The sequence below is a fragment of the Otolemur garnettii genome, unplaced genomic scaffold, assembly GCF_000181295.1.
Source record: "Otolemur garnettii isolate 467f Iridium unplaced genomic scaffold, OtoGar3 scaffold00034, whole genome shotgun sequence".
NCBI lineage: Eukaryota > Metazoa > Chordata > Mammalia > Primates > Galagidae > Otolemur > Otolemur garnettii.
The window spans coordinates 1,894,136-1,918,996 of record NW_003852429.1 but is presented as its reverse complement, the minus strand read 5'-3'; the positions used below and the strand labels follow the sequence as shown (position 1 = coordinate 1,918,996).

General features: G+C 38.2%; 1 protein-coding gene across 1 annotated transcript in view; it reads right to left on the bottom strand.

Annotated features, from left to right (window-relative positions):
• The window catches only part of GPC5 (glypican 5), a 639,568-nt gene that overhangs the window by 326,735 nt on the left and 287,972 nt on the right, over window positions 1-24,861 (bottom strand). Inside the window, exons 5-6 of the mRNA XM_003789621.1 lie at window positions 21,142-21,154; window positions 916-1,041 (exon numbers count right to left, since the gene is read on the bottom strand). Coding sequence (XP_003789669.1) covers window positions 916-1,041; window positions 21,142-21,154 — 139 coding nt within the window. The remainder of the gene's footprint in view (window positions 1-915; window positions 1,042-21,141; window positions 21,155-24,861) is intronic.

Sequence of the window (24,861 nt, the reverse complement as noted above, 5' to 3'; positions counted from 1 at the left end):
CAACTTGAGACTCTGTCTCAAAAAAAAAGGCGGGGGGGGGCAAGGAAATAAAAAGAAAAAAATTAAAAATGAGCAAGGAAATAAAAATAAAAAATATATAATATATATTTTATTTACACTTTAGCAGATTCAAGTCCAAACACAAAGTCTCATTAGCCTGCACTCCATAATAATCACCAGCTTTGGCAAATCAAGGGACTCACTCCCCAACCAGTTTATTGGCCACAGAGATAGAATTTATGACTGTCTCAATCTTGGGTGATTTTTCCAGAGTACAGTCAGTTACAGGAAGCAAAGAAAAAGACACTAACTGTCAAAGAAATTCTAGACAGGAGAAAAATAGGCAAAAGTTAAATTTCACACCTAAGTTTGAGAATTAACACACAAAGACTGTCTCGAAGGACAGGACGTGTGTGAAAGTTCGGCCATTATCACACTCTCCCTAACCAACCCTGGCAGGACGGACGGCTGACCACTGAGGCGGCACACTTATCCCTCAGCGAAGCTCGGCTTCTGTGTTCACATGTCACTGAAATTCCTTTTCTAATCCTCATGAAGTTAAATTAAATAACCAAAATCTTTAATAAACACCACAGACGTACTGGATGGAAAATGAGAGCGATTTAGTTTAAAAGGTGGGACTGTTGGGTAAGTAACAGACAGGTGGCAAAAAGAGAAACTTTCACAATACCAAAGGATGCAATTGTATTTTTAAGCATCTAAAAGGATGAGGGTTCTTGGCAGGTTTCTCATTTGTTTGTGGTTTGTAAGCAAACCCTTGAGAAGGAGTTAAACATATACTCGCAACTGCCATGTGGCAAAGTTAAAACTGAAGTAATCCATTTAGGATTCAGAAAAAGCAAGCAAAAGAAAAAGTGGCCATGAGGTCTTCACAGACCACCACACAGAAAATACCTGTCCACTACATCCTCTCCATCCCAGCAGGGGGCTCCATCGGCAGCGGCCAATTCATTCACACAGAGCTGGTCGGCCAGGCCTCCGTAGAAGGACCTGTACAGTCGAAGACTGTTGATAAATTCTCTGCATGGAAGAACAAAGAAGAAAATTAAAACCAGAAATCTGTACTGAAGGCCACCTTAACTGGCTTATAATTTTATGTATGATCTTTAGGACATAACCTTTTAATTTTCTCTGTTCTTTTTCATATATTTAAGTACTTTTTAAACCATCAAGTCATAAATACATTATCTTTTTAAAATGAATGCTGGTATTTAAATTTGTTCTTCAAATAAAAATTTTCAACAGGTGTGAGTCTTGCATAGTTCCAGGTCCGAGTGGTTGTGAATAGTCTATATGTGTGCACAGACTCACCCCGCACTTTGTTTAGTCTCCCTAAACAGTCCCACTAGTTGCTGGCATCAAAACCATGAATAATTATTTTCTTTTCCAGGTAGAAAATGCCACAGGCTTACAACATGCCCATTGATGGCTGACTGATTAAAATGTTAGTAGACTTGGGTCATTTTCCTATCTGAGCCTTCTCTTTAGTATCTAAGAATATAAAGCAATGTGTCTTTACTAAACATGACCCAAATTCATATATGTAAGATCTATCAGAGGCATGAAAATTAAAATTATTAGAAGGAATAATGTATTGACCAAAATGTTTTTCCTTCCACCCCACTTCTCCCCGTAGCAATTATGGAAGGGATAACTTTAAAAATATCAGTCCTTTTTTTTGTTTTTGTTGGTGTGATACATTTTAAGTTTAGAAAGCGAAGACTTTTGAGTTTTAAAACCAAGTCTTTAGAGTACCAAAAACTTGAGTTTTGTCACTTCAAAAGGCCAAATTCTAAGACTTTAGTTATGAATTTTTGGAAAATAAACAAGTATTTCAGAAAAAGGAAAGAAAGCCCTAGCCTGATACAAAGGAGATGCCATCTAGACTAGAAGGAGGGGGCAGGAGAAGGATCAGAAGGAAAGCAAACTTCAGAAACTCTTGGAATGACCAGTTGAGCTGTAAGGATAAGATGGCACCTTCATTAAAATTTTAAAAATAAGATTAAAGAAGAAGGATGAGTCTATCTGGAGTAACTATTTTAAAAATTACATCTGATTTTGAGAGCATTATTGAGCCATTTCATTGACTTTATAATGCTCTCTTACGTTGGTTTTTAAGGAACTATGGAAATAGTATTTTTGGAAATAGCTGGAGAGGATCTGAAGGAAAGGTAAATAGGATTTTCAAATATGCAACATCAGAACTCAAACAAAATCAGAAATTATCACTGCACATATTTGGTAAATTTTTAACTAAATTTTTGGCAGTTTGACCAGATAAGTGATAATAAAATGGCTACAAGGGGCATAAATGTGGCTGAACTTGGGCTTTCCACCCAGCCAGGATAGAGGCATGGAAGGACTTATTTTTAGCAGAGGAATCTGACCTAAAGTAGTAAATATGTAATTATTGTGCCAGGGAGAAAATAAAGCTTTTTTAAAATCAATTCTAAGTTATAATTGAGTCAGATTTATACTTCTTGCAGCTTCTAAAACATAGGTGAGGAAGCAGACTGCTTCTTTTTTTAGAAAGGTGAGTTTTAATGAATGGAAGGATGTGTAACTCTTGTCCTGAATTTTAATCTCTATAAATGATCAAAGAGTGTTCTTGAAATAAAGAGGCCAGGCACAAATGGATGGAATGCCAAGACCTTTAAATCGATGCTGGAAAACTAAATAGCTTTTTTTTTTTTTTTTTGTAATGAATCCCTAACTACTGACTCCAATCTTAGTGAATATCGCCTGGGTTCACTTCTCTCTCCACAGCCAATAGATCCTAGTGGGGGAAAGCCACACATCCTTCTCTCCCAGTCTCCTGTCACGGTGCTGCCACAGCTCAGCCCTTATCAGGTTTCTCTGGACTTACTGCAGTGGGGCTACATACCTCTAATATCTGCCTTTCCAATCACCTCCCATTCTCCATGAGAGCCCCCTTCTAACACTGAGATATCTTATTCCACAGATTGTGCTGCTCACTTGCCTAAAATGCCTCAACGGCTTGTCCAAAGCATAAAATTCAAGTTTCTTGGCAAGGTGTGTAAGGTACTTACTCACTGCAATTCCAACAACCACCCAAACCAAACTCAGGAGGGACGTGCTATTCCCTGAACACAGCTTCACGCTTTTGCACATGTTTGCTCTGAAAGGATTGTACTCTACAAGATTCTCATGCATTCTAGGAACCATCCGCTATCCCTTATTGATTACAAAGTCAGAAATACTACTGAATCCTAAATTCTGTGTTGGCACTAGGGACTGCGAGGTAAACAAGATAGAACCTGCCTTCTAAGAACATAGATTTTGGTGAAAACCAACTATAATAATGACAGTATTATTAATAATAGTGACACATTTGAAGATGGGAGAGGAATCAGGAAATATTTACAAAACAAGGTAGTACTTAGTGTTCTGTGAAAAACAAGCAGACTAAAAGAAAACAAACAAAAAACCAGGATGTGCAAAGGTAATCAGAAAGAACACAGGTAGTACACAGTTTAGTTTACTGGCCCTGTGATTATGGGAATGAATTATAGCTAAAATGGTAGGAAGCGGTGGTATCCTAATCAGTCTTCCTGATCATCATAAGATGTTTCTGGGTTACTCAGAAGGCAGCTGGAGCCATGGAAAGTTTCCCAGTTGCATCATCATGGCAGCAATAGGAAAACAGAAAAGTCAGGAGGTCCCCTAAGGAGCTAGGTCTCCTAAGGGGCTATGACCTCAAGGGGAGAAAAACTGACGGTGTGAAAAAGAATCCACCAGTGAGCATTAGAAAAACTGATGGATTTGAAAGACATTCGGAGCCTACAATGGACGGGTGAAGTAAATGTTAAAACAATTTCTTTTTTCCAGTTTAGTTTGAAGATAAAGAGGATTAGGTTTTATTGTTTGGTTTGTTAGTCAAGTCCAAGTTGTGCTGTGCACACCCGGGAGGCGTGCCGTAACTCTTACCCTCTTCCTGTTAGGTGAGAGCAAGGACAAGGACAACTCCTAATTATCTTTTCCCCAAGATGACTGAGGAGATGGTTATGTCATTCCCTGAGATAAGGATGATGAATGGTGAATACAGCGTGGGACACTGAGAAGGTGAGATTTCCCTTCCTTTACAATCGTCCTTCCCCGGCTCAATATTTTCATCTTTCAAGGCAGATACCATTTTCTAGTCTGTCGTATAATGGGTGTATTTATTAGGCTTTATTGCTTCCTGTCTGTCTCCCTGCTCTAGAATAAAAGATTCCAGCAGGCAGGGATTTTCTTGTTTGCTCATTTGTTTTGTTCATAGCTACAGACCCTAGGCAGTGTAGTGTCATACAGCAGACCCAATAAGAAATTATCAAATTAATAAGTGAGTGAAAACCAAGGAATTAATAACACCATTCTTGACATGTTCAGTCTGAGGTTTCCTTGGAGCACACAGATAGAAAAATTAGGTAGAACACTAAACTATCTTCTAACTTACTACGTGGAAATCTGAGCTAGGGATTATGCAGATTCAGATTTAGTAGTTCTGGAAGAAGGACCAAGATTCTATATTTCAAAGTGCCGCTCAGATGATGCTGATATCACTGGTACAAGAACTATGAATATCACAGAAGTATGCTGTTAAATAGGTGATTTTGGAACTCAGTGCACAGGACATGTGATGTGAGACCCGTCACTTGAGGCCGTGGTGAGTGATGTTATAGATATACACAAAATCTCTCAGGAAAACGATATGTCAAAAGTGGAAAGAGCAGAGGAAGAAAACTTCAAAGTTAAAGCAGAATGAGAACTAAAGAATGAGTTGATTTACTGAAGTTAGGGACATTCCCATAGTGTAAAATGCCAGTATGAGAAGTTAATGAAAATACTGAAAGCATCCTTCCTATGTGGTTACCAAAATTGTTTTCAACAGAATTGTGCCCCCCAATTCATAGGTTGAGATGCTAACCTTAATGTAGCTGAATTTGGAGATCGGGACTCAGGAAAATAATGATGATTATATTAAGGTTAAGTGATTCTAACCCACTCTGACAGGTGTCCTCATCAGAGGAGGAAGAGATCCAGGGATGGTGCAGGCACAGAGGAAAGGCCGCAGAAGAAACAAATTCAAGTTGCTTGGATTTTTTGGAGAGTGACTCAATCCACATCATTTTTTTCTCTACAATTGTAACAATATAGCCTATTAAAATCAAGACCTTAATAAATGCAGGCAGCCATCTGAGAGAAGAGAAACCTCGGAAGAAACCAACCTGCTGGCACTTTGATCTTAAACTTCAGTCCCCAGAACTGAGAGAAACTTCATCTCCGTTGTTTTAAGCCAGTCTGTGGCATTTATTATGGCAGCCCTGGGAAACTGATATAATCGTTAAGTCACCTGAAGTATCAGACTCCACATTTGTTGTATGATAAGCCTTAAGAAGAGGACGAGAAACGTTAAGTGGAAGTACCAAAAAGGAAAATTAAAGGAATTTTGTTTTATTTGTATGTTTGAAGTATGGGAGAAATTTGAAAATATCTGAGTGTCAAGGGGAGGGGATAACGAGGGTTTGCTGTCCTTAGCTGGTTCCCACACACAACAGTTTTCTACCTCCTGGCACACAGCGCACAGCCCCGATGAACTTAGCTTTGGCGTGTCCTGGCTTTGGGTTCTATCAAATGTCTGCAGAAGTCATGTGTGTTCCTCCCAGGGGTAAGCTCTGAGATCCGACACCTTTGCAGGCTCCTGTTCCCTCTTCCATGATGACTGGCAACGTTTCAGATGGGGGCTGCTCAGTCATTCTGATTATTAAAGTGTAGGGAACAAGAGCAGTAATTTCAGCTGATCTGAAACAGTTACAGGGTGTGAACATAAACACGGTTTGTTCTACACCAATGGTATGCTGGGGTGCTTTGCTTCCAGGTTATAACTTAGTCTCTCTTGACTGATACAGTAACAGTAAAAGAAAATTAAAACTGACTGAGGAATGACAAATTTTGAAAAGCAGAGTAAGGACCAGCTATGGAAAACATAACAGAGTGTTTAGCTTCAGAGGAAATTCTCTGACATTTAAATAAGGGAAGAGCGTCTGTGTGAATGTTGAGATAAGTTTTGGCTCATGAAGATGAAATCTGAGGGGAGATACTACTTTGGAACGCTATATTCTGTTTTGGGTGGTTTTTAGATCACAGGAATTTTATTTATTTTTTATTTATTTTTGAGACAGAGTCTCACTCTGTGCCCTGGGGAGAGTACTGTGGCATCATTACAGCTCACAGCAACCTCAGGTGCGTCAGGTGACCCACTTGCCTCAGCCTTCTGCGTAGCTGGGACTATAAGCACCCACCACAATACCTAGCTAGTTTTTCTATTTTTAGTGGAGACAAGCATCTTACTTTTGCTCAAGCTGGTCTCAAACTCCTCAACTCAGGATCTACCATCCTCGGCCTCCCAGAGTCCTAGGATTACAAGTGTGAGCCACCGCACCCAGCCTAGATCACAGAAATTTAGGGTGTCAAAATGTACTTGCATTGAAGAATCAGGAGATCTACAAGTAGATGTAGAAAAAAAAATCATTCGAATGGTGGGAAATGAAGGACAAAGACAGGACATGTCCTGTTAGGAGCCAAACAAGGCCAAGAAGATTTCCCTCCTGCCCCAGAGCCAGTTAAAGTTGGTTCTGTTGTAAAAATTCATATCTCATCTCCCAGCTGAATAATCAAACTCCTTTTCCAGTTTTACAGGAAATATCTCAATGGATAAAATACTGTACTCTTAGAATGCTTCTAAATTTCAGTTTGGGGAGAATGACTCAATCTATCCATTTTTTTTCTATAGGTATGAGAATATTACCACTTCAGATTGGAAGCATAATAAATGCAGGGAGATGTTAAAAGTTTTAGCTAATTATCCTTCAGGGACTCAGTCCCATATGTCTGTCCATCATCTTGGCCTTGAAACATCTCTAGAATACAGAAATCAAATATAATTATTGAGAGTAACAGTTTGAAAATATTAAAAAGAAAACAGGATGATTTTCTTTACCTGAATATTTACTCAGAGACTCTCTCTCTGGCCTGAACAAAAACTGGTAATTTCCTATTTGTGCTGGAAACAGCTTAATATTTGGTCCCCTTCCCTTCAATGCATTCCCTACCTTATAACCAGAATGGGCTTCCCTGCTCTTAAACACTAAAGCATTGGGATAAAATGTCTACCATGGCACGTGACGGCTCCATCTTTAACTCTTAGCCTCAGTGCAGGACAGTCTTCCTTCCCTCTCCTCACTCACCCCAGCCAAAAACCAGACACTTGTCCTCACATTGCAAAAAACGTCTCAGCATTTACTGAACACGTTTCAAGGCTCAGCATTTAACAGTTTCCTCTAACTGGAATTTCTACTTCACTCTCAAACTTCTGCTCATCCTTAAAGACCCGGCTTACACCTCACCTCCTCTCTCTCCTTGCCTGCCCAATCTGGGCCGTGTTTCCTGTTGCCTCTGTTTCTCAGGCAGCACCTGTCTTTGGCCCATGACAGTCCTTGCTGTCTGGTCTTACAGCTCCTCTGTTTGCTAGTCTGCTGCCCCAAGTGGAGGACGTGTTCTCTAAAGGCAAGAGCCGTGTCTTCTCTGTATCTCCAGGGTTTAGAACATACTTTGGTACCCAAGGGGCACTCAGCAAATTCTTGTTGAATTAGCCTCCACTGGGGTCTTAGTTTTATCAGCTTCTAGAAGTAGAAGCTCCTACAAGAAATATATTTCCCAAAATAATAATGTAAAGTCTTGAAACAGCAGAGGTGGCTTAGAAAGCTTTAAATTAGGGAAGCTATTCCTAGATTTTGACAAAGTATCAGAGAGGCTTTCCAGGTATGCTGCATAAGGAAATGGAAGATATCTATAGGGCAGGACTTCAAGCTGTGCCCGACTCTGCTAACCAGGCTCCAGATAGCCCTTATTTACATGTAATATTGAAATTAACATGCAGTGACATTAATATTTACTCACACTGCTGTGTAAGATAACTGTCATAATTAATACATCATAGATATGCTGCGTTATGAGACAGTGAGAGAAAGAGCCTTAGAGATGGTCTGCTCAGTGGCTCTCTGTCTTATCTGCACATTGTCATCACCAAGGAAACATTTTAAACTATATAGCTAGATCTCTCCCTCAGTCAGATCTATGGGTTTTCTGAAAGCTTCTGATCCTAATGTGCCCCCAGGCTTGAGAATGAGTGACTTAGCCCAACCCTCTTATTGTATAAAGACCACAGACGTAAAAAGACTTGTGAAAGTAAGTTATTGTTCAGTCTGGCATTGTGTCAACACCAGCTCTGAAGTCTTGTTTAATTTTTTAATTGAAATTTCCATCACTTAGGGCAGTGCCTATGGCTCAGTGGATAGGGCGCTGGCCTCATATACTGAGGCGGTAAGTGAGACTCTGTCTGTCTCTACCAAAAAAAAAAAAAGAAGTTGTTTCCATCACTTAGCAATGTCTGGTTCATGTTGGATACTTGATAAATCAGAGTTGAATGAAATTTAGATAGAAAAATATTCCCATCTATTTCTAAACACTCACATAAATGATCACCTTTTTAACAAAACACACTCATTGGTCAATTGTTACCTTAGAAAACACAGATACATCACTTCTTCCTGTCAAAATACACACTTAGAACGGGTATTTTAGAGGTTTCTGTACGCTTTGCCCAGTCTAAATCATCTGTTGCAGGAAGCAGGGAGTGGAGGAAATTCTAATCACCGCGGAATGGCCAGCTTTGTACACAGAGCTAGCACGGTAAGCAGAGAAAAGCTGTCCCACAATCGCTCATTCACAGCCTGCAGACTTGTTTGCCCTGAGCTTACGGAAGATGGAGAGAAACATGGACAGGCATAGTTATTGCTTCATTGCATCCCAGGCCCTGGAGGCCACGAGTGCCAGAAAGGTCTCCTGACACATCACGTGGTAACAGCAACAAAAAAGGAAATGCCACCCACCCTGAGGTAGTCCTGTCTGAGTCGGTTGACAAAGGAATCCGCGGTTATTATAGTAAAGCTGAGCAACACTTTCAACTGGCTGTACTGGTATGACCTGCTTTAGTGATTTTTAACTCTAAGTAACGTATCTTTTTGTAAGTAGCAGAATAATTAAAAGGCACAGGAAGAGCAGCTGTCCCGTCTCTACATGGGGCATCCCTCCCACCTGAGGTGTAACCGAGGGTAACAGCCTGGTGTGTATCTTTCTTCAGCTTTCTCTACTTGCAAACAAAGAAGCAACCACAGACAGACAGATTGACAGAGAGAGACAGAAAGAGATACAGAGATGGTTTGATTTTGAAAAATTAGTACCAACCTATACCCACAGACGCAATTGGCTTATCTCAATAGTACACTGTGAACCTCTTTCCAGGTAATAAAATATAGGTAGAACTTATTTTACATTAGCTGTATATTGTCCATTAGCTGCATATAGTAACATGAGCATAGTCGACCAAATCATTTCACTAGTTAATTCATATTTTAATTTATAAGACTGATGTAGTGTTTCAAACTTTGCAGATCATCTAGGGAACTTTTTGCCTTAAAGCAGGAGGCTGTAATCTACATCTGATTTTGCATTTCATTTAATTAGACACGGCCGGAAACAAAGCTGTATTCAAAAGGCATACCTCTCAATCTAGTGGGAATTTGTTTTATTTAAAACATTTATAAATTGTCACATGTTGCACGTCCACTTTTTTCCCATTGAATACAACGCAAAAGAGACTATTTCTAATTTTGACCAAAGCTAATTTTCTGGAAAAAAGTATTGGGGAAGAATCTTACTTTTAAATGGAGCTTTTTCTCTGTGGAATGTAACAGACCTCATGTTTCCTTATTTAATGACATATATTGATTTTTTTCCCCCTAACGTCAGTCCACACATAATACAGAATCCAAATTAAAAGCAGTGCCTCTCACACTGTTTGAAAATATCTGTAGAACAAAGGTCAAATGTGCAGTTTGCCAGTTAATGGCCTGAGGCAAAGTTAAGGTTAATGTGGCCTTAATGAGCAGGCTGAGTCCTGCAGAGACGGCTGACCACAGCTGTCAAACAGAAGACATTGAAAATGTTAGTCTTCTGCTCAGCAGAGGAAATGTATAATTACCTGTTTCCAGAGAAGGACTATTTTCTATTGCTACTCTGAATCTACATTTAATCATTTAACTTCATTCTCACCTAAGTCATTCTGTTAGGCAAAACATGTATAGAAATATTTAGAACAGAAAAATACTTAGATTTCTATTTTACAAGAAGGACCGTTCTCATTGCAATCGCTTGAAAATAATTAAACTTGTAGGGTAAGATGGGCTATAGGGAGAATTGGAGTCTAGTTTCTGGGCCGGTTCCCGCACAGACTGTGTGATATATGGAGAGCTGGGCGGGGATGGTGAATACATCATTGAGAAACAATGCAAAGTATGGTGCATTTATGACACAGAAAATATGTTTCAAGAACATGACATTCATATGTGATTAAAATGGAATGCCCCCTTTTTTTCTAAAAGAGTAATTCATAAAGTCTGCTCTCTGAACCCCACCTGAACCCACCGCTCATTATGGAAACCGTGACCTGTAAGATGTGCACCTTCTCAAAGAGAACTTTTTTCCCCCTTCCTGGTTAAGTGATTCCAGGTTTTTCTCTCTGCATAGGCAGTCTTGTTCACATGATATGATTTCCCTTTATTAGAGGATTTACTGTACTTCTCAACAAAGTGAGAGGGATGAAGGTGGTAGGCTGGCCAGCAACAGGGAAAGTAATGGGAAGAAGAAATGAAAAGCCCGGAAATGGTACTCTAACCTTAGAGACCCTCTGCAGAGGGACCTTTCCAAGCAGGTGCTTCATGTTTGGTTCTCTTGCAACTTTATACCAGCCCTGAGCTAGAAGTTCATGCCGTCTACAGAATCAGGTAGATGCCTCTATTCCTCACTTTTCAATGACCTCCTAAACCCAACACATTACTATTTAATGCCCCAGTAAAAAGCACCTTTTCTCAAAGCATCCTCCTCTAAAGAGTGATTTAAACCTGTTGTCAAAACTGGATTTTCAAAGCTAGCTCTAACACTGTTTTCCCATGTTGTAAAAATGTACCTTAAAAAACACTGACTGTTTCCCATTAAAGAGGGGTTTAAACAAAGACTTCAACCGGTTTATGTAAATAAACACTGGACCAAGTGTTCAAGATTTTAAACAAATCACGTAGTACCAGGGAAACTGGGTATCCATCCCAAAAGAGATAATGTTTTTTTTACTTCTTAGAACTTTTTCTTCATTTTAATTAAGATATGTAATTATTCGTTTGATTCTACTAGTTTAAAAAAGCATGCTGTTAGTTCTTCAATCTCCAAATCTAATGATCCTCAGATACACTGTTTAGACACAGAATCATTATTGAGTACCTATATTTTGAGATTCAGTGTTTTAGGTCAAATCTTCAATATTCCTTTTCAGTAGTAAGATATTTCTTCTGGCTGCTAACATGTTAACAATAAACTTCATGACTTAGAGGACCAGGAACATAACAGACAATATTCTCTCCTCTCAGCATCATTGGAACATTAATAAAATACTTGCCCATTAATAGCCTGCCAATAATAACCTTCTTTCTCTTCCTTCTCCTATTGTTTAAATTACAAACAGATATTCCTGGTTATCTCCATAAATTTATCTTATTTAAATGGTATGTACACCCAGTACAAACTGTTCAAGCTCGCATTTTCAGATGCTCCATATATTTCATTGTAAAAACTTGTGGCCCTGGACTCTGCTATAAAAAATGGGCTTTAGAACTAGAAAATCTATAATTAACAAAGGTTCACAGGAAATAAGCTATTTTACTCTTCAATTTGCTCCTGTTAGCCTGGTAATGTTCATTCTGGAAAATAATGTTCATTCTGTAATATGAATGTTGCATGCGATCTCGGTATAAATTTTTTTTTTTTATTGAATGGTAACTATGTACATTAATGCACTTCTGGGGCACAGTGTGGGGTTTTCACATGCAATCTGAAATACTTCCATCAAACTGGTCAACACAGCCTTCATGTCATTTTCTCAGTTATTGTTTTAAAAGGTTCACATTCTACTCTTAGAAAGATTCACTTGTACCCCTGTAAGAAAGACCTCAGAAGTGATCCCTCCAGGTATAATTTTATTCTAAATTTCTGATGGGTGGCATAAAATATGGCTGACCAGGGATAATTCATGTACAGTCACCTTCACTTCATTCTGGCATCCAAAATATTTCTATGTGATTGGAATTAAAGTGATCTATCCTTCCAGTATGATTGTTAGTTTTTATATGCATATTTGTTTATATAAAGCTTAAATTAGAAAACAGACAAAGCAAATACAGCTGAGATTATAAATCCCCTGGGTTTACTCAATTTGCAAGACCCCAGAGTTGCAGTGTTCCACGTAGAACGAGATTCTTGCTGATGAAAAGTGAAAACTAACACAAGCCCAAAGGGACGGACACCAGACTCTTTAACCTCAAAAGTCACCAGATAAAATGAATCTTACTTTTGAGAAAAAAGTTTAACCTAAGTGTCTATGACTCTAAAAATACTGTTGACCTAAGCAAAAATAATTACCTTGAAACTTCCTTCAAACTGTCATTTTTTTGCACTACCAAGCAAAAAACAAAACAATACAAAAGAAAACCAAAACCAAACAAAAAAAAACCCCCACACATGATTCTCCGGAGCACAGTGAAGCCATGGATGTTGGAAATGATTGATCTGATTTGTGCTTCGCAGTGAAAATGGAAAAAGAAAGAGCAATGTAGCTAGCAAATGATGTCATCTACTCCAGATGCATGTTTTTTCTACTAATTGGAGGACAATCGTGGGGGATTGGGCAGCTTTGTTAATTCAACGTACAACTAGAGACAAATATTAATATCTTTTGGTGCTTCCTTCTGTTTTCCCCTAATATGCATATGCATCCTTTGGAAACTTCAAATGCAATTGATAGATTTAAAATGTTGGAATTGTTCCTTGCCATGGAATACAAAGTGGAAGATATTCTCATGCTGTCTATGGAAGGTCCATGATGCTTCTAAATGCAATGAATTTTTCTACTTTGGTTTAAAGGAGCAAGCCTCTCTCTTCATTTACACCCCATAGATTCTGCCAAAAATTCTGAAATCATTTTTATACACTTCTATAGAAATCATAAATTTCCCTGGAGCATGAACTTGGATCCCTCCTAATCTCTTCAAGAAGTTCAGCAAGAAAAAGGAGGGATGGAGTAGGTGAACCTGTGGTTCTTTTCAACTCTGCGACCTTTCTGACTTTCCAAAGGAAAAATAGAAGACTCACTTTTTGTCAGAAAAAAAAATCTTCTGAGATTCTACATGAAGAGAATTTCACTCTCAGTTTGAATTCCTTGGTGAAGGGGTATTTCGAGACTTTAAATGTGCTAACTCTACAGTAATCATTGTACACATTATTGAAAGCGTCCAGCTTTCATCTGGCAAAGCTGCTATGTGGAAATAGGTTTTGAAGAACCAGTTTGAACACTGTCCAGTTTAAACATGCTTCCTATGACTAGAAAAAAAAATTATTCTTTCTGTAGTGAGAAATCTGGGGACATTTATTTCTACTCACATTAATGTAAAGTTGTCAGCTTTCATTATCACATACATCATGCAGTAACTTGAAGACCAAGGCATTAGGGAACACCAATGGAACTTGAAGAGTTTAGAATCAATCTCGTGCTCCATTAATGAAGCCTATTCTCATCTAAGAAATCAAACTACCAGAGTTCCTATCGCAGCCATTAATGGTTACGTAAGTTTCCTACAATTTCTTGTAATTGTTACCATCAAAACAAAAAGTGGGTATCTGTCGGATACCAAACACATGTGCACCCAGCCCCATCTAAGACCAATCACAATTTTTAACATCTACTTCACGCCAAGTAGTTAAAACTACCTCTTCTTTCAGGACAAGTTATGTTTGATATTAGTTTATTTCCCAAGGTACAGATTTAGTGCAAGACGTTTCACCACAAAAGTCATTGTTTTTTTCCATGAACCTCTAGAAAGTAAAAGCAAACATTGTTAGAGAAGTGTGTATTTTTTATATAGTTTTAGATGGAGCAAAGCGTTTCCCACTGCATCAGAATTTTGCAGGTATTGGTTTATGAACTTTCTTTCTTCTGAGAACATTTTTTCACATTCTCAGTGGGATACACGATCTCCAAAGGTTAAGAACCACTAGCTTAAACTTTTACCAGATGTCTACCCTGCCTGCTGGCATGTGTTCCCGTGCGCCTGGCTTTTGACCCCCTGCACGTCCTGATATTCATTATTCATGTAGGTCCCGACTCCGGCCTGCTTTAGGAGCTTGTGTTCCCTCAGTGCCTGCTCTGGCCTCACCTCTGGCCCCATATCCAAACCTTTCGTTGGCTTGGCCTGCCCTGTCCTGGAAGCACTCACTGCCACCACTTAATCCTCACTGTTTTAAATTAAACAGAAATTTTCTCATTTGCAGGGACCATGACCTTTATTTTAGTAAATTAAACTTACAGGCAATAAATAATAATGACACCTCAGAAGCACTAACTTCCCTTTAGGAAATAGATTGTAAATTACTTTCTTTAGTATAAATGATATTAAATTTTTTTCCTCGAAGAATTGACTTTTTTCCTGATCGATTAATATTTTTGTGCATTAAATATTTATATTTAAAATCCATCATGAAGCCCAGTATATCTCAATATTAATTTACCATATCACCAAACACATAGATCGGTGTGTAACATCCATTATTTTAAAATTTCATTAATTTTGGTTTTGGTAATAAAGTGTTGTGTTAGGCAGGATTTGACTATGTAACTATAAACTCGTGTATTTTAAGCTAACAATCCCATTTCATATGAATCTGTTCCATCTACCTTGACAATAATCCTAAAGATTAACTGTTCTTCATTTAATACATTTAAAGTGTTTTCCTATATTTAATTATTTTAACCACTTCACTGCATTTTTCTTTGATGTACAGGATATTAATTTGTTTTCATGGACAGGGACATCCTGAGTCAGAATCATACCCTGCCTCACTCTTGTCCTTAAATTCTACAATTTCAAATGTCCTCTTTACTTCCCCTTCTCAATAAACAGAATTGTTAATGCTTCACATGATAAAAAAATTCTCACTCAAATCATGATTTAATAAATGCATTAGAATGAAATGGGAATGCCTCATGAAACTACCTTCCAATTACATTCTGAAGAGAAAACAGAGAAACAAATACCCAGATAACCATTAAAATTATATTTTATTTGAAACACCCCAAATCCAATATTCCTAAAAATTCTTCTTTCCTCACCTTGACATCAAAATCTCCTCTCCTCGTAAAGCTACCTTGTCTGTACTTAGCACCCAGGACAGTTTCTATCACCCCCACACCCCCATGCATGGAGCCAGTCCCCTTGGTCCCACATTCTTCAGTGAGAGGCTTGGCTAATTGGAATGCTTGCTGGAGAACAGATGGGACGCTGATGTTGAGACTCTGTCTTAATTTATTGTCCTGGGGTTTTTCTAATTACCCACTTAATTGGCACAGCCACATCACTTTGAAATAATAATGTACAGCTAATTATCACCGATTTAAGCTTGCTAATAGCTTATTCTTACCAACTAACTTCATGAAATCAAGCAGGGAGCAGGAACTGCCAGGGGGAAATCACTCAGCTTAGGCTGGTTTAGACAGCTATATGAGCACAATGGACTTTACAGCTGTGTTGATTTGGTTTCTGCCCAAAAAGGCAAAATAGTGATGCTTTGTTGGCAGTTTAAAGGGGCAGTAGCTCTTCCTTGCCTTGCTCAGCTTTGGAAACCCTCGTAACTGGTCTGGATCACTCACTCAGGCTTCAATGAGCGCATTATTAGCATGCTATGTAGATGGAACAAAATAGGGCAGATTGAATCAGGAAGATTATATCTCCAATAGTATCCAACTTCATGGTTTAGTTCATGTCCTCCCAAGCTAAAGGAAGACTTCCATAGTTCCTGCATGAGCTCAGAACAACTCTTTATACAGGGACATAGTTTAATAAGCAAATTTTCATTTTTCCAATATTAGAAATAGAATGAGAAAAAAAAATCAATGAATTCAAAATGAATATAGAGAGGGAATGGGATAGGAAACAAAACTAAAAAAGTTGAAAAACTTGGGTATATTGGGCGGCACCTGTGGCTCAAAGGAGTAGGGCACCGACCTCATATGCCAGAGGTGGTGGGTTCAAACCCAGTCCAAACTGCCAAAAACCCCAACTTGGGTACATTAAGAAAATTATCAATATTTAGAGCAGGTTACTGTAATCTTGCCATATTTTATTCTCATTCTGCATTTATTTTAGGTATTCTTTTCTAATTCAGACATCTCTGGGTTAGATTCCCTAGATGTAGTGCCTCCGACAGGGGTTTGGATGTGGACGACTGCTCAGTGCAGCGCTCTCAGGAGAGGGAGTACAGGAAGCAGGGCAGTGTGTGCAGGAAGGAGCGAAGGGGGCTGTGGGCTTGGGGCACGCTGAACGTGCATTTCACCACATATCTGGTTCCATCACCTTGAAGCAAGAGGTGAGCCTCTTCCCCATGTCTGACAGTCACTGCCTGTGACTGCAAGTACCTGAGGTGTGTGGGAGCCTAACCACCCTGCCCAGGTGCCTGTGCATGGTGGTGGTTAGTCTCCAAAATGACCCCAACAACCTTCCCTGTCATGCTTTTGTGCCTCATGTCTTCACATAGTTCCCTTCCATACTGAAGAGAGCTGGGTGATACTGTAGAAATGACAGTGTGTGACTTCTGAGGCCAGACCAGAAAGACTACCACCGCTGCCTTGCTCTTGTCCTTAGGGAAGCCAGCACAATGTTGTGAGAACAGTTAGGCAGCCCTATGGAAATGTCATGGTGACAAGACGCGGAGGCCTCCCGCCGACAGCCACACAAGTGAGCCAAGTTGGAAGATGATACTGTAGTCCCATGTGAGCCTTCCAACGACCCAGCCCTGGCTGACTTCTTGACAGCAATCTCTTGAAAGACGCTAAGCCCAAGCCCCACAGCTAATTAATAGCCAAATTCCTGGCTCATAGAAAATCGCATGATAAATGCGTATTGTTGCTTTAAGTCACTAAAGTTTGGAATGATGTGTTAGGTAGCTGTAGATAAAGAATACAGATGGTTCCTATTTGTTAGGGGACAATTTCCCAGAGAACAGGGCAGCTGTGAGTTATCAGCAGCCAACACACAGCAGCCTGGAAGCAGATAAATCAGCCAGGTGAAAGGGATGTGAGTAGGGCAGCAGTCAAAACACTGGCTTAGTATTTCTTATATTAAACCTGTTGCTAAACTTCCCATGCTACTTATACGCAGTGTCATGTCAAGAGCTTAATTATGGCCCAGACATTATAGTTTTAAAAATGGTAGCTCTCAACAACATAGAATTAAGACCTGGTGAAAATATTCTTTAGAAACGAAGGAAGATGTGCATAAACAAAAGTTGCAAAATTTCCTCACTAGTAATAAGCAACAAAAAATATACTCAGGCTAAAGCAAAATGATTCTATATAAACACATGAAACTGAAAACAGAAGGGTACCGGAAAGAATAACATATGATAGTAATTATCAATAAATGTTGACGATCTAAAAATGAGAACAATAATTGTCTTGGGGGTTCTGAAAATGTTGGTAGAAGTAAGATATTTGTTGGCAAAATAACAAATGATGGGAAGAGAGTAATGGAGTGAAACTGCTGAGCTTCTGATATTATTCAATGGAGTGGTAAAAGTTCTAATTTAAAGTAGATAGTAAAAATTAAAATTATATATTGTGATCTCTAGGATAACCATTACGAGAATAATAAAGTATTAATCTAAAAAGCTACAAAAGGAAACAATCTGTTAAATTCTGTTAATTCTATAATTAAAAATATCTGTTAAATATCTGTTACTTCTCTAAATTAAGGCAAGAAAGGAGGAATAAAGAAAAATTGCAAGAAGAGCAAAAAGCAGCCATAAGCACAACTACTTTCAGAATGTCATATTGCTGAACAAAAATAGAAACATTACCCCGTGAAACAAAGACTGGTGAGTCTCTCAATAAATACTGTTGGCCAGTCCCCCACCCCCCAAAAAAGTAGTAAGTCATATATCTAAATGTAAACAATGGTAAGGCTGGGACTCAAGACATACCACCCCAAAATAGGACTGTGGGAGACCAGAATATGCCAACTCAGGAATATTACTCTTTGGCATATTCATTACTTAAAGCTGGTTGTTTGGGGAAACCAAACACACAGAAGTAGCTCTGAAATGCTGACTTTTTATAAAATAAGTTTAGGAGGTCTGACCATAAAGTTCCAAACTCATCCTAGGAAGAAGTGCTACATACCCCATTGCTGATTATCACAATGGTCAGCTTCAAAGGACTCCCCTTGGGAAGCTGTGCACTGATACCAGTGCCTGGTCCACACTGCAAAGGAATCTTCCCAAGTGAGTTCATGAACTTAATGGCAGACCTTATATAGAAAGGAAATTTTCATTAGTGAATGCATCTGAATCAGGAAGAAAACTTTCAGGAGACAACTTTTATCACCTGAAGGACTTTAACCTGCACAACAGGGTAACCTTTGTTCATCACACATTTCCTCTTCGCCCCTCCCAAGCTCTTCTCACCAGTCCTCAGAAGTCCTAAGCTCCTATTCCTTCTGTAGCTCAGACTATCTCAGCTTCAATCACCTGGCCCTTCTTGGAGTGTCATATTGTTGTGGGTCTCTCATGGAAATATACATAATTAAAAAGTGTTTTTCTCCTGTCAATCTGTCTTATGACAATTTAATTCACACCCCAGCCAAAGAATGCAGGAGGGTGGAGAAAAACCATTTTCCCCCTCCCCTACAGTTATATGAATGCCTCAGAGGAATGGTTTGAATACTAGAAGGCTACATCAATAAGACTTGAAGACTTGAAATGATTTTTTTTAAGTGAAGAGGCCATAATTCCATCAAGTTTAAACTATAAAACTTTCATAATATAAGCTGAATCTAAAGTAAACTATGACAGGACAATGACACAATTTTAGAAGACTATGCCTCATTTATAAGTAAAATGCACTTTAAAGTTTTAGCAAACATGGAGTGGTTATTTTCCTTTACATTGACAAAGCCACTGATGCATTTTACAATTTCTACTTTTCAACTTCTACAGAAACTATATTAAGCTATAGAAATTGCTGAATTATTTTATTTCACAGCTTTCTTTTAATGTTTTAGCTTGGTTTAAATTTATAGAAAAACATTTCTGTTAGAAGAATTCTCATTGGAATTGCCAAAAGTAAACTTTTAAGAAATAATAGCTAAGAAAAACCGTGGTTAAATAAACTTTATGGGAGGCCATTGTTTTGAACTAAGCTCCTGCCTGAGTTCCCAACAGATCAGACCAAAACAAAACGGAGTTACTCCGCCTAAAGGCGGTTTCATCAAACTGAAATTTTAATGAAGCAGACAAATCCTAACACAAACCAGGTTTTCCTGAAAAATAGGAGATTCCAGTCTACTTGAGTCCATATAATAAAAAAGTCCCCTCTGCTTTAACCCTCAAAAGAAGCATCCTGATGTAACCTCACATAACCAATGGTTTTGTTCTACTGTTCTGTTTCCTTGTTTCCACCTTACAAAAGCCATTCTTCTGTCATTGCCCAGTGGGAGTTTTCATTCTGTTTTGCAGAAGGGATTCTAATGCATGAATCATGGATCAAAGGTAATTAGATCTGTGAAGAAATGTGTTGCAATTTTATCTTTTGACGCCATCATGGATAATACACTAATTTGTAAAAAAAAAAAAAAAAGAAAAAACTAACTCAGAAAATATTAATTCATGTTATTTTATTTTTTCTACTTTACTTTTATAAGAAACAGGATCTTGCTCTGTCACCCAGGTTACAGTTACAATGCAGAGGCATATGAGATCATTGCAACCTTGAACGCCAGGGCTCAAGCAATCTTCCCTCCGAAGTCTCTTGAGTAGCGAAGACTACAGGCACCTGCTACCACGCTCACCTAATTTAAATGTTTTTTGTTGTTGTTGTTTGTTTTTTGTAGAGATGGCATCTCTCTGTGTTGCCTAGGCTGACTCAAAGTCCCAGCCTCAAGCAATCCTCCCTATATTGGCTTCCCAAAGTGCTAGGATGACAGGTGTCTGCCACTGTGCCTGGCCAACATCACCTTTTATGAATCACATAGGCAGTGTTTTGTTTAATCATTTGGATGGGTCACTCGGAAATTTACTTTTTCCTGGTCTATTTATTTTCTACAAAAGCTTAGTTTTCCTCTTAATCAATGAATTACGAAAGGAAATTGAAACAAGTCAGCAAGCATTCTTTGTATATTATCCCTGTCTGGAGAGTCACTATGTCTATTATACACTACAATAAAAATTGATTTATGCTTATCATATGAGATAGCAAAGAAAAGATTACAGAAAAATTGAATACCTTCAGCTTTCATGAAAATTTCGACTGGTGACATTTTAAATATATTTTAGTTAGGGACATATGATTTTAAATCACGCTTTTCATCCAAACTTTAAGTGTACATGTTTATATGTGTGCATATAAAAACACACCTACATTTTCTCAGATTCAGAAAGTTGAATTAAGCATGCTCCTCAATTTCTGCCATACTATCTAATTTAACCTAGAACATTTCTATCCTTACTTATTTTATTATCTTATTTTTTCATGCTTTTCTATGGGGATGTCTTCCTATAAATACTCATTCTAACTTATAATTAATATAAATAATTCACCATATCTACATTTTGATTAATACATACTGATTTTATGTAAACATTTCTAATTTATATAAATGGTGTTGCATTATTGTTTTCATTATAATTTTAGGTTTCTTCTCTCTAACCATAGCGATATTTTGCGATATGAAAATTTGTTCATTGCTTTTGATGCTTCATCATGTTTCAAAGTCCTACATTTTTCTTTTGCACTTTTCTCAGCTATGGACATAGAGTTTGCTTCAAATTCTCAGCTACTACAAATAATCAGGAATGCCTCTTTTGGATATGAGTAAGCATTTCTCTACAATATATCCTGGGAAGGTAAACTGCCGTCTAGAAGGGATATGAGTTTTAACAGCAAGATTCTGGTCAGAACCGCTGTACTAGGGCATAATATGATCATTCACCTAGAAAACCAATCCCATCAACCTTAGAAATAGAGTTCAGAAAAATGGCCCTTTATAGCATTATCTTCTTATCTTTGTCTAAATGAATATATCCAATATAACTCTAATCAAACACCAACAAAAAGATTTTAAAATGCATTTGGAAAAACAAATTTAAAAGGATCCAAGAAAATTCTGAAAAACAAGAGTAAATTATGTTCCTCTCAAGATTTTACCAAATCCTTCAAAGCAAAAGCAATCATAATAATAATTTTTAAAAACTATAGGAAGCAAACACTGGCTTACTAACAGACAATAGACTGGAACACCTTTATTTAGAGGTTAGATATGTGAACTTAGAATGGGTATGACGTGCAAAAAAACATAAGGAAAGAATTGATTGTTGGAGAGTGCATTGGGAAAACTAGCTCAGGGTATGGCAAATTTAAGTTAGAGCTTTATTTTCCCACACTTATAAAGATATATCTAGTATAGTAAATAAAATGAGAGAAACAGAACTGTAGAACCAATAGAAAAAATATAGTAGAATAAATTTTTGAATTGATGTAGGTAAGAAATTTTAAACAAGAAAAAAATTGATCTAGATCAGCGATTCTCCACCTGTGGGTTGTGACCCACAGGAACTGTATTAAAGGGCCGCAGCATTAGGAAGGTTGAGAACAACTGTTGTAGATATTAAAATTAAGAATCTGTGTTTGATAAAAGTTATCTTAGACTAAGTTTCTCATCTCTTTTACTTACATTTAAATGAACTATTATCTTAGATATAAAATGTTGTCAAAGCCTAAAAGAAATGAATTAATATAAAGAACATAAAAAGAACATATTCTACACATGGATAAATTAAATATAAAAAAAGAACCTAGTAGTGCCTAGTAGTCGGGAACCTAGTAAACACAGAAAAGGAAACTTAGAAAAATGAGAAAAAAACAATGTATAAAATACTATAATACAGTTTTTAAAAACTATAGTTAATATTGTTAGAGCAGTAAGAGAAAATACTTCATCCATGAAGCAATGGTAGGCTATGAATTTAAAGAATAAAATAAAGAACAAGAAAAAAATTGTTGGAAATTAAAGATGTAAAAAGAACATCTATTTGCCACAGGAAAAAAATTCACAGTTTTTCACTAGTTCCCAGTTCACAGCTTTGGAGCACCTTGATGGAAGTAAGGCTTGGACTCCCATAAGAAAGAACCCTGCAACAATTGCAAAGATGTGGGAGCAAGCCAAGTGCCCATCTGCCCACGAAGAGATCACTAAACTGTGGTATGTGTACACCATGAAATACTACTCAGCTTTAAAAAAGGTGGAGGCTTGACATTTTTTGTATTTGCCTGGCTGTATCTGGAGACCACTCTCCTTAGTAAGGTATCTGAAGAATGGAAAAGTGAGCATCCATGCCCTCAGTACCAATCTGAAACCAGTGGATCATCAACTATAAGCCCACACGAGAGAAAAACACAATTAAATTCATGAAGAGGGGAAAGAGGAGGAGGACGGGCAAGTCCCCACCTACTGGGTACAATGTAGGGGTATGTGGCGCACTTCTAGGTGAAGGACTCAACTCCAACTTGGACTTCACCTTACAAACACAAATAATGTAGGGCGGTGCCTGTGGCTCAAAAGGGTAGGGCGCTGGCTCCATATGCTGGAGGTGGTGGGTTCAAACCCAGCCCCAGCCAAAATAATAATAATAAAAACAAAACAAACACAAATAATGTAACCTAACTGTAGGTCCTCTCAGATTAAATTTAAAAAAAGAAAGAACCCTGCATAAATACTACAATTTGTATAAATCTTCCCCCACTGATTCCCTACAAGTCCCTGTGGTCATTTTGCTTCCCAGGAATTATTAGACACTAAATCTAATTGATTTATATTCCAAACACCCAGACTACTATTATACTCTCTCTGTATAAATGAAAACTGACAGAAATCAAATGAAAAAGGAGTTTCTAGACTCCATCTTACACTGGGGTGCTGAGTCAATAGACCCACCCTGTATTCATTTCACACTCTGAATGCACAGTTGGACTAGACCTAATTGCCCCTCATACAGTCACCATACTGGTTCCCCAACTCATGGAGGGAACACCAAATTGAAATTCCTAAGACTGCCTTTCCTGGAAAAAATACTAAAACAGAAGAATATCATATCCCTCAAGAATTATTGAAATTAGGGAAAAAGCAGTGGCCGTCCTCCCTAACCCTTCCCTATCCACCCCACCTGTTCTGTCTATGCACACTAACATGGCGGTCATGGAGACTGGCTGGCTTATCATGAAGTCAGAGAGGGACTCCAACTGCAGATGGTCCTATGTGTGTGCTGACCACGAGAGAAAATCAAACATGTCCCGACACCTGCTATCCAGCTAACGATTTTGCAAATGATTTTGCCTCTTTACCAGTTAGAAAGACAATCAGAAATACATGTATTTTTCTTTCACCTGGAAAAAAAAAACCAGTATCCCCTCACTATGAGACCTCATGGCAACTTTCCCAGCCCACAAACAACAGGTGCCTTGATTGTCTGGATATCCTATAGGACACAATGCTGACAATAGAATATTGATCACCTTATCCTAGAGGGCTTAGTGGACATGTGTGACGCTTCTGTGTGGAAACAACACTGACATTTCAATTGCTTAACAACTCAGCAGACTTCTGAAGTGAGGTCAGAGTCTTATTAGGCAAATTTCTACAGTGAAAAGAACCTAACATTCAGTGTTAGGTTCAGTGTTTTTTGGACCTGTTTGCATATCAGACAAAATGTGTTATATACTTGGCTGTGTTTCTAAAACCCACTTATATACGGTAGCAAAAAAGAATTTTTGTATGAGAAAGAAAAGGCTTTCGCAAGCTGCTCTGATGTTCGGTCTAGATGACTTCCTTTCCCCATTCAGTGGTACCTGAAGTGTCTTCACTGGGCTAGTTGGTGGTGGGTTGGTTGGCTATTGTGTAAATTGAGCCCTGGTACAAACTATATACTTTAACTTGACCATGAGCTAGCAAGTGACTATGTAACCTGAGAGGCCTATGATGAACCACAGGTATCTGATCTGCCAGGCTGTAAGTTTAAGTTTGTGTAGAAGCAAAGTATCATCATGCAGATGTGACCTATTAGAAATCAAGCTCAAGCAGGCAGAGAAAGCACAAGTAAGGTGCATAAAAAGGCAGCCCAGACTCAGCACCCATTCCCAATACATTGGCCCACATACTTCAGTTGAAATTTATGACTTCATGGGGGAATAATCAGTTCAATTCAAAAAACACTGACTGAGAATCTCACATTCACCAGGTCATACACAGGTCAACCAAACATAAACACACAAAAATAATAGTTTCCTCCAGGTTTAAGAGTTTTTCAGTTCAAGCACTAATTATCAAACAAAAGGACACTAATGAAGGGTTGCATTTAATGTGTAAAATAATGATAAGCATAATGGTAGAAATGTGAGTTACAGAATCAATCCCTACTCAATGTTTATCGTTTTGAATCAACAGATAGCCATTTTCAGCATTTCATGTCAAAGATATGGAAATTTTTTTTCTTTACCCTTTAGACACAAGGTCTCACTGTCACCAAGACTGGAGTGCAGTGGTACAACCATAGCTCACTGAAACCTTGAATTCCTGG